The sequence below is a fragment of the Mus caroli genome, chromosome 18 (genome assembly GCF_900094665.2).
Source record: "Mus caroli chromosome 18, CAROLI_EIJ_v1.1, whole genome shotgun sequence".
Lineage (NCBI taxonomy): Eukaryota > Metazoa > Chordata > Mammalia > Rodentia > Muridae > Mus > Mus caroli.
In genome coordinates, this window is record NC_034587.1 from 60,513,903 (window position 1) to 60,530,332 (window position 16,430).

At 38.3% G+C, this 16,430-nt stretch overlaps 1 protein-coding gene across 2 annotated transcripts in view; it reads left to right on the forward strand.

Annotated features, from left to right (window-relative positions):
* The window catches only part of Wdr7 (WD repeat domain 7), a 272,657-nt gene that overhangs the window by 69,814 nt on the left and 186,413 nt on the right, over positions 1-16,430 (forward strand). The window contains exons 15-17 of one of the 2 annotated variants that reach the window (XM_029471767.1): positions 1,095-1,864; positions 3,392-3,480; positions 14,538-14,633. In XM_029471767.1, the coding sequence (XP_029327627.1) occupies positions 1,095-1,864; positions 3,392-3,480; positions 14,538-14,633 (955 nt within the window). The remainder of the gene's footprint in view (positions 1-1,094; positions 1,865-3,391; positions 3,481-14,537; positions 14,634-16,430) is intronic. The other variant, XM_021150163.2, reaches the window with a different exon arrangement.

The following is a 16,430-nucleotide window of genomic DNA, read 5'->3' on the forward strand; positions in this document are numbered from 1 at the left end:
TGAGATGTAGTTAACAAAGAAAATGTGTATATTTAAGGCATCCACCATACTGCTTTGATGTGCAACTATGTTATGATTGAGAATTAGGGTCAGGGAGGAGAGGAGGACATGGTGGAGAATGAGTGAAGACTCATGCCAAAGGGCAGGTGGGAGGGGCTGTGTGTCAGGGCTCACAGATACGGTTTAGGAGCTTGATGAAGCTGAAAGGAGAGCTTATATTTTATTTTATAGTTTTAATTTTCTAGTTATGAAAAATAGCGTGTTAACGATGTGCAATTTTATATATATGTGCAAATTTATATATGCATATATATATATACACTATACACACACACACACACACATATATATGTAATCTGAATAAAACATTCTATGATTCCATTAGAACAATAATTGCTGTTACATTCTGGCTAACATTTCTTCCCATCCTCTCTTGAAACATTCCTATATGAGCATGTCTGGATCTTACACACACACATGCACATACACAAGCACCTCGCAAGTCAAGTGTGCAGTATACACTCATTGCCACAAGCCATTGTCAGATACAGAAAAAAGTGGAGGACCTGCCCTCAGAGCTGTCCCCGGATGCTCTCCACTCTCACAGACTGGCTAAACAGGACAGTAAGTAAAGGACAGAAATAGAAGAAACACAGATTGCCGTACTTATGTGATCTAAAAACCAAAAGACCTGACTGTGTCTTTATGGAGAGAGTTTGTAAGTGGCAAAAGGATTCCAATGTGTGGGCTGCAGACGGGCCTGCAGCTTCTGCTGTGCACCCACCCTTCATTTTCAGAGTCCACTGATGTCACCAAAACCAATTTTAACAAGTATGGAGACTCCCACTTCAGTAACAAGCTTTTATTAATGTATACTTGGTTTTAATTAATTGTTATTCTAATGATTGTGTCAGTGTAAAGTTCTCATAATTGCATCTTTTACATGTTGCTGCTTGATAAAGATACGTTAATGACCCAGAAGTCCTAAAAAGACAGCTTCATAAGCATTTTAATTCAGCTACTTATTGCTCATTAATGAATGTTGGAATTAAACACTTTGAATTGTAACTATTTTTTAAAAATATTTGTTACAGGGTAATTTACCTAAATATTCTCATAACTCCCTGATGGTTCAAGCAATAAAGACAAACCTAACAGACCCGGATATCCATGTGCTTTTTTTTGATGTGGAAGCTTTGATTATTCAACTCCTGACTGAAGAAGCCTCTAGGCCGAATACTGCACTTATTTCCCCAGAGAATCTGCAGAAAGCATCTGGCAGTTCAGACAAAGGGGGCTCTTTCCTAACTGGGAAACGAGCAGCGGTTCTTTTCCAGCAAGTGAAAGAAACTATCAAAGAGAACATAAAGGAGCACCTCCTGGATGAGGAGGAGGACGAGGAGGAGGCGAGGAGGCAGAGCAGGGAAGACAGTGACCCTGAGTACCGGGCCAGCAAGTCCAAGCCACTGACCCTACTAGAATACAACCTTACTATGGATACCGCAAAATTATTCATGTCCTGTCTCCACGCCTGGGGCTTGAATGAAGTTCTGGATGAAGTTTGTCTGGATCGCCTCGGGATGCTGAAACCGCACTGCACGGTGTCCTTTGGTCTCCTATCGAGAGGAGGTCATATGTCGCTGATGCTTCCCGGTTATAATCAGGCCGCTGGAAAACCGCTGCGTGCGAAAGCAGAAGTAGGAAGGAAGCTGCCAGCAGCGGAGGGCGTAGGCAAGGGGACCTACACAGTGTCTCGAGCGGTCACCACTCAGCATCTGTTGTCCATCATATCCCTGGCGAATACTTTAATGAGTATGACCAATGCAACTTTCATTGGCGATCACATGAAGAAGGGCCCCACCAGGTGTGACTATGAAGTTTAATCTCATTCTTTGTTTTCGAGAGGGCTAAGAGAACCATGCTATGTATTTGTTGTTTGGCTTGGCAAACCTTCTCCGCTTTAGTCATGTTAGCGATTTCCCATTTAAACTGTAAAACAGACATTTCTAAAATGCCAGGTTTAAAACACGATAAAATTGTAGCTACACACACACACACACACACACACACACAAACACGTATATGTATGTATGTAGATACATTTAGTTGCTATTTTAAGTGGATTTACAATGTAGGAGTTGGTCATAAAGGATAATTCTTGAGCAAATAAAATCTTAAAAAATGTTTTTATTTAAGATTTTTTTTTTTCTGTCATAACCCTGATTGGTCTGGAACTCAAAATAGAGAAGACTGGCCTTGAATTCACAGACTTGCCTAACTCTGTCTCCTGATTATTGGGGTTAAAGGCATGTGTGACCAAGAATGACAGTTTTTATTTTTTAATTGTGTGCTTATATTTGGGTCTGTGCATATGTGATTGCAGGTGCTTGTGGCTTTCAGGAAAGGGTGTTATCCTCTGGAGTTGGAGTAAAATGTGGTTCTGAGCTGCCCACTGTGGGCTTTGGAAACCACTCTGGTCCTGTAACTGCTGAGCCAGGTCTTCTAGATCTATAAATATAACCTGAAATTTAGAGCTTTGGAAGTTTGAACTGACATGCAGTTCAAAATGTGTGTCTGTTCACAGTGTTTCTCCTTGTAATCTGTGTCCAGTTATCCGTGCCGGGGTGTGGTAATGAGTTACAGCCCATAATCTGAAAGAGGGAAGAAAAGTAACTTTAAAAACGATACTTTTTAAACAGACTATTTTGATGTTTTTGCAAATAGCCTGAATGCTATTTTCCATTTTTCCAAAGTTATGAAGAAAACTTATTATTACACTTCATGAAAAGTTAACATGTGAGTTTTTTTTTTAAACCTAAGAGACACATATGTAGCATTTATTTCATGTCTTGCTCTGTTCTGGTTACTTTTATAAAAATTCAGTGTCCTTAATCCTGCAAATGCTTTGATCTATGGAATTGCTGAGCCAGAATCCAAATGAGACAGTTTACCTGTGGATTCGAAGAACTGTTTATGCTTTGTTGCCATGTATATGCATACTTTTCAGGTTAGTGTATGCCTCCATGAATTCCTGTGCCCTAGTGACAGTCGGGTAGGCTGAACTCTCGGGATGTTAACAGGAAGAAGAGGAGGCTAAGATGATTTCAACTTGTCAGCTGTAGTTCGCTGGAGCATTCAAAAGTATGTGTAAAGACTTCACAGAAAGTCTACATTTTAGTTACAAAAGTTTGTTATTTTCTACCTCATAGTTATGTAATTATTTTACTGGAACTTGAAAAGGATAGTGTAAATAAGTATGAAACTTAGAAAACGGTCATCTTCTTGAAATAGTAAGTTGAAAATGTTCGGTGTGTGTTTTTCATCTAGAGAATAGCAATTTGAACCTCTCTGGAAATAGGAAAATGTTCAGTGTCTCTTTCTTCTTTTAAAGGCCGCCTAGACCTGGCACCCCAGACCTTTCTAAGGCAAGGGATTCCCCTCCAGCCTCCAGTAACATTGTGCAAGGACAGATTAAACAAGGTAAAATTGAATCTTATAAGTAATTGACCTGGCGTTTCAGCTGTAGGAACGGAGAAGGCATTGCTAATGTATAATCATAATATTTTGTCTGTCTCAGATGGTTAAAAGAGAGAAAAGTTGTTATATTCCAGATGTAAATATGGATAATTAAGATGTCAGTTAAAAATAAATCAGATTTATTTGGAAATTGATAACTGAGCATATTTCAGATAATTTTATTACATGGTCTTTGGTCTAATTTGTATGTATTAGGGCCACCTTCATTTGACAGCACTAGTTAGCTGTGTGTGTCTTAAGTTTAAAAGTTATACCCATTTTCAGCTCTGTTTGGGAATGTTTGAGTTCACAGATTTATGCTGTGACTTGCGTTCTGATGTTTGCTAGTGATGTCTGTGCTGCTCTTCACAAGTCAAAGTGCCTATTAAACTGTTCTTTGTATTTAAATAACGATATCCTGTAACTTTCGTTCTTAGCTTTGTGTCTCATTACTGAGTAGGAGGGGAAAGGCTGAATTTCTACTTTTGATGTCAATCCTAACAATTTCCGTGAATTAACACACTACTACCCGATATGTATGTTTTCTAGCCTTCTAATCCTAACAAATGAAATACTGACCCCCCCCAAGAATGTTAGGGGGCCACTTGTGCTCACATAAATATCTTGGGCCAAGGTCAATGCTGAATTTTCTGGAGTGAGATGATGTTTAACACACTTAAACGGCATGCCCGTGTTTAGACAATAGGAAATAGTGTCTACTCTCATTGTTATGGACAGTTAGCTCTGGTGCTCTGCACCCTTCCTTTCGAGTTCTTTAGACCTATGGGGCCCCTTTCCCATTTCTCTGTCCTTCAGTGAAGTTATAGTATCACTTTTGCATGGTGTACATTATCAATATAAAAATAATACTTAGAGGTATTGAGATAATTACATTGTATGCATAGCATGTATAAAAGTGTGCAAAGCACAAATGTATATAATCTGAGCACTCTTGCAACCATGCCCATAGAGAAGGAGTGGGACTCAGGCGGCGCTACAGAAACTCCCTCTTTGTTCCCCATATGTCTCCCTCTCCCGCGGGGGCTAAGGGTTGAACATCCTTCATCTGTAATCTGAATCTGAAATGATTGAGAATCTGAAACTTGAGTGTCTTCAAGATTCTAGAGCATATTTCACATAGTAAATTATAGTCAGGCCAAAGGTGCACTTAAAAAAAAATCAGACTGAAGAATAGTTTGTACATAAAGCAAATTCTCTGTTTAAACTTGACTCCTCTCTGCAATATGATGTGCAGTATTTCAGAATTAGAACAAGCAGCTCCTCTTAAAGTGCACTTGGAAATTTTCTGGTGTCCTCTTTCCTTTTTATTGATTTATTTTTATTTTTTTCTTTGCAGTCAAATCATGTATATTTAAATTCATAAACTTTATGTTTTATTTTGCATTTCTTGAGATTTGCTTGAGTTATTTCATTGTACAGGACTCATTTTCTTTTGCCTGGCCTCTGCTATCAGCTTTATCAGTTTTACCGCATTAGAACTGTTTGTTACTTTTGTTGCTACGTATTATACTGTTGAATGAATGGACCCTTTATGTATATTTTTCCCTGCTTAGATTTTTTCCAGTGTGCTCTTGATTCCGTTAAGAAGATACCCTAATATTACTAATTTGTTGAGATTTTAATTTATTAATAGCTATTGGATTTAATTAGATTTTCTTCCTCTATCTGTTGAAAGGATTTTATAATTTTTCTCTATTTTCTTCATGAGGTGAACAATATTGGCCTTTTTTGTTTGAAAACCACTTGGCATATAGAACATACCTATTATGACAGCTTATCTGTTTTATAGGTTATTACACATAACTTGTTAAATTTGTTTAAACTGTGTAGTGGTCATAGGGATTTTCGTGTGCAGTTTCATTTCTGGTAATGGTTTTCTGACAGGGTGATGGCCTCAGAGAGTTAGGGAAATAGGATTCTTGGACTTTTCTATGGAGTTTGCATAGCTGAATATGACCGACTCTGTTGGGTCTGACTCGTTAGCTGAAAACTGTAGGACTCAAATACATAGATTTTTTAAAACTATTTTAATTTTTAAATTTATTTTAAGTTATTATGGTTTTTCGTTTTTTTGTTTCTGTTTTTGCCTTTTTATTTTAATAATTTTTCTGCATACACTTTCTATCAAATTTATCAGGTGAAAAGTTATGGAATTCTTAAAATTCTCTTTTTCATTTCTGTTCAGTTCATCATCAATTTTTTAAAAATGCAGATAGCCTAGTATAAAACAATTTTTAGGTCTTCCCCAAGACTAAGCTCTCCTCAGCTGAGTTCTATGATTTTTCTGCTTTCTAGGTGTTTGGTTTATTTTTACTAACATCTTGTTATTTCTAGTTCAAGTTCACTCTTGAGTGTTTAGTTTTTAAGGAGAGCCTGAGTTCAGTTAGTGAGATAGGGCTGTTTTCCCCCGATACCCTCATATCTAGTGCTGACATCTCTTCCCAAATACTGCTCGGAGGCAGCTCCACACTTCTTCCCACTGCTGCGCTTTTATTCATCAGAAGTTAATTTAGTGAGTGTGTTCAATTTTCCCAACATTCCCAAGATTTTCCAAGCATCTGGGTTCTCACTGATAGTGAAATAATATTACTTGAATGATTGTACTCTTTAATTTTTCCAATTCACTGTATTTGCTTCTTCAAAAATAATTGAGTATATTTGTAGCATATATGTTTCAACATATTTGTATATTGTGAAATTGCTAAATCAAGCTAATTATTAAACGTACTTCATTGCCAGGGTGCACACGTACATCTGTGGAGATGTGTATGTGCATCCACAGGAAGTGTAGCGTCTGCTGTGAGCTGGAGGACTTGATAAAGTCAGGTCAGGGTGTTCAGTGATACCCAGTGTACAGTTGATCATTTTCTGCCACCTTGTCTGTATTAAATAAGTACTGTTAAAATCTGACACCATAATTAAGCATTTGCTATGCTTCCTCTAACTTCTGTAAGTTTTTTTTTCATGTTTATTTTTTAAATCTAAAAATTAGATTGCTAGTTACATAAACATTTGGACTATCATTCTTATTATTTGGCTCATTTGTTGTTATAAATGACTACTCTTGTTTGGTGGTTGGTTTTTTTTGTTTTTTGTTTTTTCGAGACAGGGTTTCTCTGTGTAGCCCTGGCTGTCCTGGAACTCACTCTGTGGACCAGGCTGGCCTCAAACTCAGAAATCTGCCTGCCTCTGGTTCACAAGTGCTGGGATCAAAGGTGTGCGCCACCACTGCCCGGCATAAATGACTACTCTTTTTATGCTTGCTGATATTTTTTTTTTCCTAAAGTATACTCTATTTTTAAGACTCAGTATCTTTAGTTACTAGTTTAGTCATATAACTTTTCATCTTTTTGCTTTTTGTCTTTTTGGGGCTTTGTATTTAAGGTATGTTTTTTATATAGGCATCATGTAGTTATGTCTTTTTTTTTTTTTTTAACTAATGTGGCTTAATTTGGTTTGATTTTTAGAGGGTTTCTCTATATAGCCTGGCTGTTCTCAAACGTGCTATATAGAGCATGCTGGCCTTGCCTTTGCAGAGACTGGTCTACCTTTGCCTTCCCAGTGCAGGAAGGAAGGTGTGTGTGTGCCACATATCTGTCGTTGATTTGCTTTTTAATGATTTAGACTATTTCCATTTAAGGTTTTGTCAGCCGTGTTAGATTTGAGCCTCTCCTTTGCTGTATTTCTCATTGTCCCACGTTCTTTGTTCTTTTCTTTCTTTGGTTATCCTTTGATTAACCAAGCATCTTTGAGTCTATTTCCTGTTTCATAATTTTTATAAAATTGGGCATTATTTTGCATAGTGCTTCAAATATTTTTCTCTCCAGTGGTCACATTATATGTGTATCATATCATTCTGCTTAAAATTGCCTCACATGCCAGTGATGCCTTAAATCCTTAACATTCTATTTATTTGTTTCTTTACATATGTTTGTGTTAGTTTATTTTTGTGTGTTTGTCTGTGTGTGTGTGTGTGTGTGTGTGTGTGTGTATGTGTGTGTGTGTCCATGCCCACATTGCCATAGGGTGGATGTGGAAGTCAGGACAAATTCCTGGAGCTCTCGGGTCTTTAGTTTGGCTGGTCTAGCCTCTACACACTGAGCCCTCTGGCTTACTAGACCACTTTTTGATTTAGTTTCTATGGCAGTAATTTTGATCTAATTAGTCATTTTTCATTAGGGTCTTAATTTTCTTTGATCCCATCTTAATGGATTTTTAGCCTGGATATTTTTCTTTATTACTTTAACTTCTTTACACTTAGAGTCCAGTTGCTGCCCCCTACTGTCCCCCCTCCCACAGCTCCTCATCCCATTTCTCCTCCTCCCTGGCTCCAAAAAGATCCCCCTGCACGCCCCGCATCCCCCGCCCCCGCCCAGGCCTCCCACCTCCCTGGGGCCTCAAGTCTCTTGAGGGTTAGGTGCTTGTTCTCCCATTGAGGCCAGACCAGGCCGTGCTTCTTAACTCTCTTAACTCTAGCTTTCTTCGAATGTATGGGTCATCTTTGCTTGTTCTGCATTGGATTGAATTTTTTTTTTTTTTTTAAAAGATGGGCGTTCTTCATGTATCTTGGCTGTCTAGGGGGCATCTTGCTCTGTAGACAAGGCTGGCCCTGAAGTTACCAAAATCCACCCACTCCTCTCAACTCCTTCCAATGTTAGGATTAAAGACTTCTACCACCAAAACTCCTTGTTTTTTTTTTTTGTTGTTGTTGTTGTTTTTTTTAAAGTTTCTTAAGACAGGGTTTCTCTGTGTAGTCCTGGCTGTCCTGGAATTCACTCTGTAGACCAGGTCGACCTTGAATTTAAGAGATCTGCCTGCCTTTTGAGTACTGAGATTAAGGGGTTTTTAAGTATTCTTATTATCAACTATACTTTCCTGCCTCTACATTTTCATGCTTGATTGTCATGGAGAATGCTTAAATTTGTCAGATAGGATACTGGATAATGTCACTAAGTAACATGACAGTGTCCCAATATAATTGCCATTTTTTTTTTAAATTGGCTTATTACTCTAATTTCTTGTAGAAGCTAAAAAGATAGGGATTGTTATCTTGCCCACTGATTTTTTCATAAGTCGTTGCTACAGTGGTTGTTTCCTGGAAGAAGCTGGTAACTAAGGAATCGATGTGTATCCTCTTTCTGCTGCTAGAGTAAATATTTCAGTCATGAGGTACTGTGGATATAAGAACAAGATAAGTTCCTGGCTTCCAGGAGTGCTTACACCCATTGAAGGCAATGCAGACGACTGCAGTTCATGACCATGTTCTAATAGATTTATTTGCTTTTCAAGTAGAGTTTGAGTGTCTCCTGGCTCTTAGGCTTTTTTTAGTGTGATTTTTCATGTTTTCTTATGTTTATCTCAATATTTACAATGTATACTAAGCACCTGGTAAGTGTTGTTGACATGGGAAGTTTAACAGCTTTTCATATAAATTCACCTTTCAGTGTAATGAATTATTTCTCTCTCATTCTCGGGCTTAGAGGGTTCTTTTTTTCTTTCTTTCTTTCTTTCTTTCTTTCTTTCTTTCTTTCTTTCTTTCTTTCTTTCTTTCCTCTCTCTCTCTCTCTCCCTCCCTCCCTCCCTCCCTCCCTCCCTCCCTCCTTCCCCCTCTTTCTGTCTTTCTTTCTGTCTGTCTATCTGTCTGTCTTTCTATCTATCTAAAAAATTTGTATTACTATTTATTTATATGTACATGTGTGTGTGTGTCTGTATATGTGCATGTACCAAAGGTTAGGGGCATCCCCTTTGGCTGGAGTTATATGCAGTTAACAAGCTGCCTGTTGTGGGTGATGGGAATTGAACTTGGGGCCTCCACAGGAACAGTACAGATTCCCAACCGCTGAGCCATTTCTCTAGCTCCCACTTACTGATTTTTGGTGTTAGTAATGAAGATGTTTTAAAACAGATTTTCGTTTAAGTCTCCAGCTATAATTGCAGTCCAAGACAAGCCACTGTTGTATCTGACCTCACTTCGGTTCTGATGGGAACTAGTGATGATTTGAAGATGAAGTAACAGTACTTTATTTTTAAGAATATTCTACATTTATTTTTATTTTATATGTGTGAATTTTGGCCTGATTCTGTGTAGCTGCACCACGGGGGCTAGATGAGTGTTCTGGGTCCTTTGTGAGCCACCTTGTGGCTGCTGGGAACTGAACCTAGGGTCCTAAGCAAGAGCAGCAGGTGATTTTAAGCACAGAGCCATTGCTCCAACACCGCTCCTATGGTTTGGTTTTTAAGCTCGTAAGCTTCTTGATATGTTGTTGCCTTGATATACCTGCCTTCCATCACAGTGGGAGTGTTAATGCATTCTGAAACAGTAGATCCTTAATTCTTTCTGCCATCTGTATGCTTGTACACCCAGCACACATTAGTTATTTAATTCTCTCATAGAGATTTTTTTTTGGGGGGGGGGTTAATGATGTTTGACTGTTCAGTTATCCATTGCTTCCTAGTTTGTTACTCAGTATCTAAGTAAACATGTCTAGATGATAAATAAGTATATTACTGAAGTAAGGTTTCCCAAGACCATTACAGTGACTTAATACAGGGACTTACTTATGCAAGTATGCAGGGTGTCCAGAAACAGAAAGTTCCAAAAGTCCACACACACACACACACACACACACAAAGCCCTCCAGATTCGTATAAGTAACTATTTGTAGTAGTTATGCTTGCTTCAGCAAACATATACTGTATTTGAAATGATCATAGCTGCTGTGGACTCAAGACCACAGCTTTCATCTTAACAGGAGTAAGAGCTAGTTTCGGGGCCGTTGTCCAGGAACATGATTCTGGTTACCCCAAACGTTTTGTTCCAGTAGAGAAATAGTTTTATAGTTTTAGAGAACCAAGTAAGCCATAAGTCACGACAAGTGTAGAGTACACTGGTGCATCATCAGAGTGATGGTTCAGGCGAGACAGGGTGAATTTCTCTATAGCTCCAAGACATTGTCTGGTGACAGCCTCAGCATCCGTTTGGTGTGAGAAGCCAGTGGGTTGCTGAGTTAATAGATTCCTACATGTTAGTTCAGACAAAAAAATGGGCAAGGCATTTGTGGTCCAGAGGGCTAGAAGTGGGCAGGATGAGGCAACCAGCCTGTGGACTGGAACATTTCAGCTTCCTCACAGTTATGCTCTTCTAATGATGCAGTGAGTCTCTGCAAACACAGCTTTGAAAATATTAATTAGCTAATTAGTTAATTGAGAACAGATATTTTACGCAATATATTCTTATCACAGTAATTTCCAGTTTCCCAACTCCTCCTAGGTCCTCCCACCCACCCAAATCTATAGCCATTCTCTCTCTCTCATTAGAAAACAGTCAAAAAAAAAAAAAAATGGGCGTGGTGACGCACGCCTTTAATCCCAGCACTCGGGAGGCAGAGGCAGGCGGATTTCTGAGTTCGAGGCCAGCCTGGTCTACAAAGTGAGTGCCAGGACAGCCAGGGCTACACAGAGAAACCCTGTCTCGAAAAAACAAAAAAAAAAAAAAAAAAAAAGAAAACAGTCATTCATCCAAATAATAATAAATAGAGAATAAAATCAGATAACAATACAAACAAACAAACTAGAATAGACTTTTTTATACATGTGTTTGATCATAGTTCCAAATTTTCAGTCAAATACAAAGTTTGATTGGTAATATTTTTAAGCATTTCTAGACTTATAAAACTAGGTTTTTCTGTACTTAGTCTTATCAAGTAATTGAAATATATGTGTAATCAAATTAGAAGAGTAAGCAACAACTCAATGGCCCAGAGCCTAGCAATCCAGGGTCCATTGAGAAGACAGGAAGAATTTGTCTGGACATGCTAACTGGATATTTCAAGATGGTAACTACTCAGCAGATAGGGGCAAAGTTGGGAACTTTGTAATTCAGTGTTTCTGGACGTGGTACATATCATGCTTGGTGGGGCAGTGGAGTTGGTGAGTGGAAGATCAGTGGTCAGGTCAGTTACATCTGAGTCCAACAAGAAAATAATGATCTGCACTACAGTATTGCCTTCATGTTACCATACACACGTTCATAATAGGTTAATCAGCATAGATTTCCATGATCTCTTCTGAACTAGGAAATAGTAAGTGTGGATTTTTCATGACAAAAGGCATTAGAGAAGCAATTTAAAGTTTTTGTTTCACATTGCTATAACATTCACAGCAAGTTACTGTATTACTCCGGACATTTGTATGGGGGCCCTGAACGTGCAGTCTGACTAGTCAAGGGAGATGTTACATTGTCTCATTTGAGTTCTTTGAGACAGGGTCTCACATGGATGAGGCTGCTTCCAAGTTGCAGTAAAGTCAGGGATGGCCTCCAGCTACTGATCCTTACCTTCCTCCTCATGCTGGGATGACAGACAGACCTGTACTCCACTCTCAATACATTGGTTAGCTGGCACTTCAGTTAGATCTTAGGAAAAGAGAAAAGACCCCATTAATGATTTATCTTAAATACTCTGTGGACTCAAAGATGAGTAGATGCCATTTGTTCAAAGCATAGAAACACACAGACATAAAGGCGAGGTGAAAAGGGAAATGTGGCCTCAAGATGCCCGCACTAAATGCTAGGCCTGGTGCAGAAGATCTTCGTGGTAGGTACATGATGGGTGGTGATTCATCAATTCCTAATTTCTAAAGTTTTTCTATTTACCCTGTTTTGCTCTCTCCCTCCCCTCCTTCTCTTCTTTTCCCCACTCTCCCTCCCTTCCCCCTTCCTTTTTTCTCTCCTTTCCCTAGCATTATAATTGCCATTAACATTTGAAAGGGCTATTCAGTATTAAATAATTTTATCATTCCAGTGTTAAGCTGTAAAAAAACTACTTTACCTTCTAAGGCATTGCGTTTATTTTTCTATAGTTGTAGATGCTCTTTTTTTCTTTGTGAAAGTTTAGGTGCTCTTTGGGTGTATACACTGGAAGGCTATTGAGATTTAGACCGTAGAACCTTTGTCATTCAAAATGTTAATCTCTGTCCCATACATGTTATTTATCTCACAGTAGCAGAAGAGGAAAGATGGAGTTTAGAATCATCCTTGAATGAAGAAAGATCTATTTAAAAATAGAAAGCATAGATGTTATAATGTTGACAACCCATGCTTCTGCTATTTATTTATTTAGTTAGTTAGTTTTTCAAGACAGGGTTTCTCTGTGTAGCCCTGGTTGTCCTGGACTCACTTTGTAGACCAGGCTGGCCTCGAACTCAGAAATCCACCTGCCTCTGCCTCCCGAGTGCTGGGATTAAAGGCGTGCACCACCACGCCCGGCTATGATTTATTAAAGAATAAATCTGTAAGCACCTATTTCCACTTCCACTAAATGTGACTCCACAATTATAATACCATGAATGTCTTTTTTCTCTTCCTGTACGTAGTTGCGTGTGTTGAACATCAAGTCCAGGTTCGCATACTCAAGCAGCTCTGCCAGCCAGGCTCTTTCTCTCTTGAATATTCATGCATTGAGAAAGCACCACGGTTTAAATCTATTTATTTGATATAGCTGATAGTGACCAGTCACTACTGAACTTTCATTTATTTTTTATTTTATTTTTTCTGATCTTCTCATTCTAGTGTACCTACAGAGTTAGGGTGAAACCAAACAGAAATTAACACTGTTTTCTAGAGAATGTGAGAAAGGGACCCGTAGTGAAGGAAGGGGTGGCAGGATGGGAGTGGGTCAAGAACGTGTCATATACATGGGTGAGATTGTCTAAGAACACATTTCATACAGAAAGGTTTTGGAGCAGGGTGCTCAACACTTTTGGTGGCAATGCCTTTACTAGCTTTTTACATGAGAGGTAAGTCTCAGTCATCATAAGTGTAACACGATATGGTCATAACCATATAATAAATAAAACCCAAGTCTCTCATAATAAGAAAGCACCTGCTTCCTCTATAAGACTTCCATGGGTGAAATAGGCATGGAGCTAGTTCCATTCTCCTACTGTCCACAGACTTGTCTTAGTCCTGCTGGGCACCTCACACGTGTCCGAGTGACACGATGCTGCATTCCTGTGAAATCATGAAACAGTTGCTCCCTGCAGCTGTCCGGTCATAACAAAAGGCCCTCACTGTGTGCAAAGCAAATGTACTGTTCGGCAGGCAATGCCTCATCTGCTCAGGAACCCAGACCCATTGCTGCTCAGGGACAGAAGAGAGGAGAGGAATTAACTTGAAGATGCTTGTGCATGGCATATGGTAATTTTTTCACAGGAAGGAAGTGTCCAATGACGGCCACTAAATCTTAACATCGACCTCCCGTTGTAGAATGTGTATGCTCTAAGGTCCTCTGGCTTTTTCACATGATAATTTAAACTGCAGCATTTTCCTGGCCATACAGCTTCCCTGAGTCGGGGAAGGGATGGCTTTATCCACTGTATATGAATTACAAAGTTCATATTTGTTTTAGTGCATATATTTTTACACTGAATGAAGCTATATTAAAATTCTTCTAAGAATAGTTAAGTGGAATGCACTGTGTATGTTCTTTACAAGTTGTTATATTTGATAATGAGATTAAAAACGTAGGGGTAGAGAATCAAAATTCTATTGAGTATTCTTTTGAAATATTTTAAAATGGTTCACATATAATATTAAAGACTAAACTTAGAAAAATATTACGAAGATACATAGGCCTCCTAAAAGTTTTCTCTGTGATACATTTTAAAGACTGGATTATATTTCTGCTAATTCTTAATGTAGTTTTCATTGCGGTGTGGTTATGTTCTTTGTACAAGATCTGCTGTATTGTGGACTTAAGATATCAGAAAGATGGTGGCTTTCAGCAGAAGCCGAACTCCATTGAGCTCACTGTGCACAGAGACAGCCCATCCTGGCAGTGCTTTCTGATGAGCGCTCCTTTCCAGTTACAGCATCACTTTCGGTTGTGTGTTCACTATGGTTTGCTAACTGTGTTTTCACTCTTCACTAACCCTGAGCTTTTTTTCAGAATCTGCTGTACCTCAATCCTTTGCTCTTTCTTTCTCCTTGTTTCCTCTGCAAGCCGCTGCGCCTGTCGTTTCTGCTCGGTCTGACGCTGATCACTCTGGCTCTGATTCTGCCTCTCCTGCTTTACATACCTGTTTCTTAGTAAATGAAGGTATTCTCTCTCACTTTGGGACACGCCCTTTCCTCTCTGCTCTGGCCTGGTAGACTTACTCTTGATTTTTTATTTTCTAATCTGATTTATACCTCCATCTGCTTTATTTCGTATGAATCCCATTTTGAAGCCTTATTTGCTGAACTCAGTGCCAGGTGCCAGTTGTAAAAAATGTACTGTCCCTCCCGCCTAGGGTAGAACATGTCTGCTGTCATCTAGAGCGCTGTTACAGAAGTGCAGGGACGCTAGTCTTGGCTATGAGGTCTTTGTTAAAAGTTGAATTGTCACAGTGCTTTTTGCCACTTGATTTGTGGCATTAGCGATTATAAACGTATTTTACCTGCACTCTTAGTGTATGAGAGACAGTGTGCTGTCTTTATACTACCATATGCACTAGTAAAAGGTAAGTGAGTCTGTTAATTTTCACTCTCATTTGAAAAGTCTTCAGATTGGATATGCAAGCTGATAGGAATTCACCTTTTCTACTGTTCCTGCTTCAGGCAGAGGCATAAAAGTCTATAATTTAAGCCTTTGGATTCAGTTAGGCTAGCATATCCTTGTTGTGTAGTTACACAAATGGAAACTGTGCTGGGGATGTGGAACTGAGAATGGACTATTCAGATATTTGCTGCTCAGTCCTCTCTTGGCTCAGCCGCTGTCTCCATGTGATCTCAAAGTTTACCAGTCTGTGTAAAATAAAGAGAAGGAGCTTTCCAAAGTCTAGAATACAACTCTAAATGATTCAGACTCTTCACCAAAGCTAATACTGCAAGGTCACAAACAGAGGGAGTGTTAGGTTGCCAGAGAAGCACAGAGCCCCTGTTACAAGTACTAAGTACTCCCCGGGAAAGAAAATAGAGGAACTTAACATGATAATATATTGTTTGTTTTGTTTCCCTATTGGAGGTCTATGCTAAAGCTTGTATGTGAAGGCTGGGTTGGAATAACTAGAATAATATTTGTTGAGCTATTTAAAAATAGTTATTTGTCAGTTTACAATAAACTCTCAGGCTTTGGTAAGGATCATCATGTGTGAAAGCTTAGTTGACCAGTAGTTGAGTAAGTCTGTGTCTGTGAGGTATTGAAGCTAATCAAGATATTACTCATGTGAGTAATTTATGTATATATCCATATATGTATGGCATATGTATATATGGATATATCCATGTGTTGCAAATTTCAAAATGAAATGTATATCCATCACCTTTATTAATGCAATTACATATTTGTTATCTGTTGATGAGAATTTCCTACTGAATGGATGATTTTTTAAATAGGTGACTTGTCTCTTTTTAATAATTTAAGAGATCACTTTATAATTTATTATAGAGTTTCGTTATTAATTTAGAAGACTGCAGTTTTAATTCTTTTAAAACACAGAACTGATAAAATTCTGTGTTCATAGATAATCCATTATAAATGATAGCAAATGCTTTCTCATCCAGTCCTGATTATTTGTCTCTAGATGTTATCCTTGGGAGGAAATGGCACAATATACTGAACCAATAATGGCCTTATACATAATTTGAGATGAGGCATTCATTGAATTTATAATATATAAGATATATTATATATAATATACAGTTTTGTACACTTATAAAATAAAGGTGAAATAACTCATAAAACCTGTATACTAATATAGTGATAGTCTTTCTCTTATAATTAGATTTCATATCAAGAATCAGAAATTTGGAAAAAAACAAATTGATTTTCTTCCAGTTGGAATCAGTGATGGTTTTAAGACTGTGAAATTTGGATTACCGGGTTTTTAATTTTGTGGAATGTCTTCATTTACAT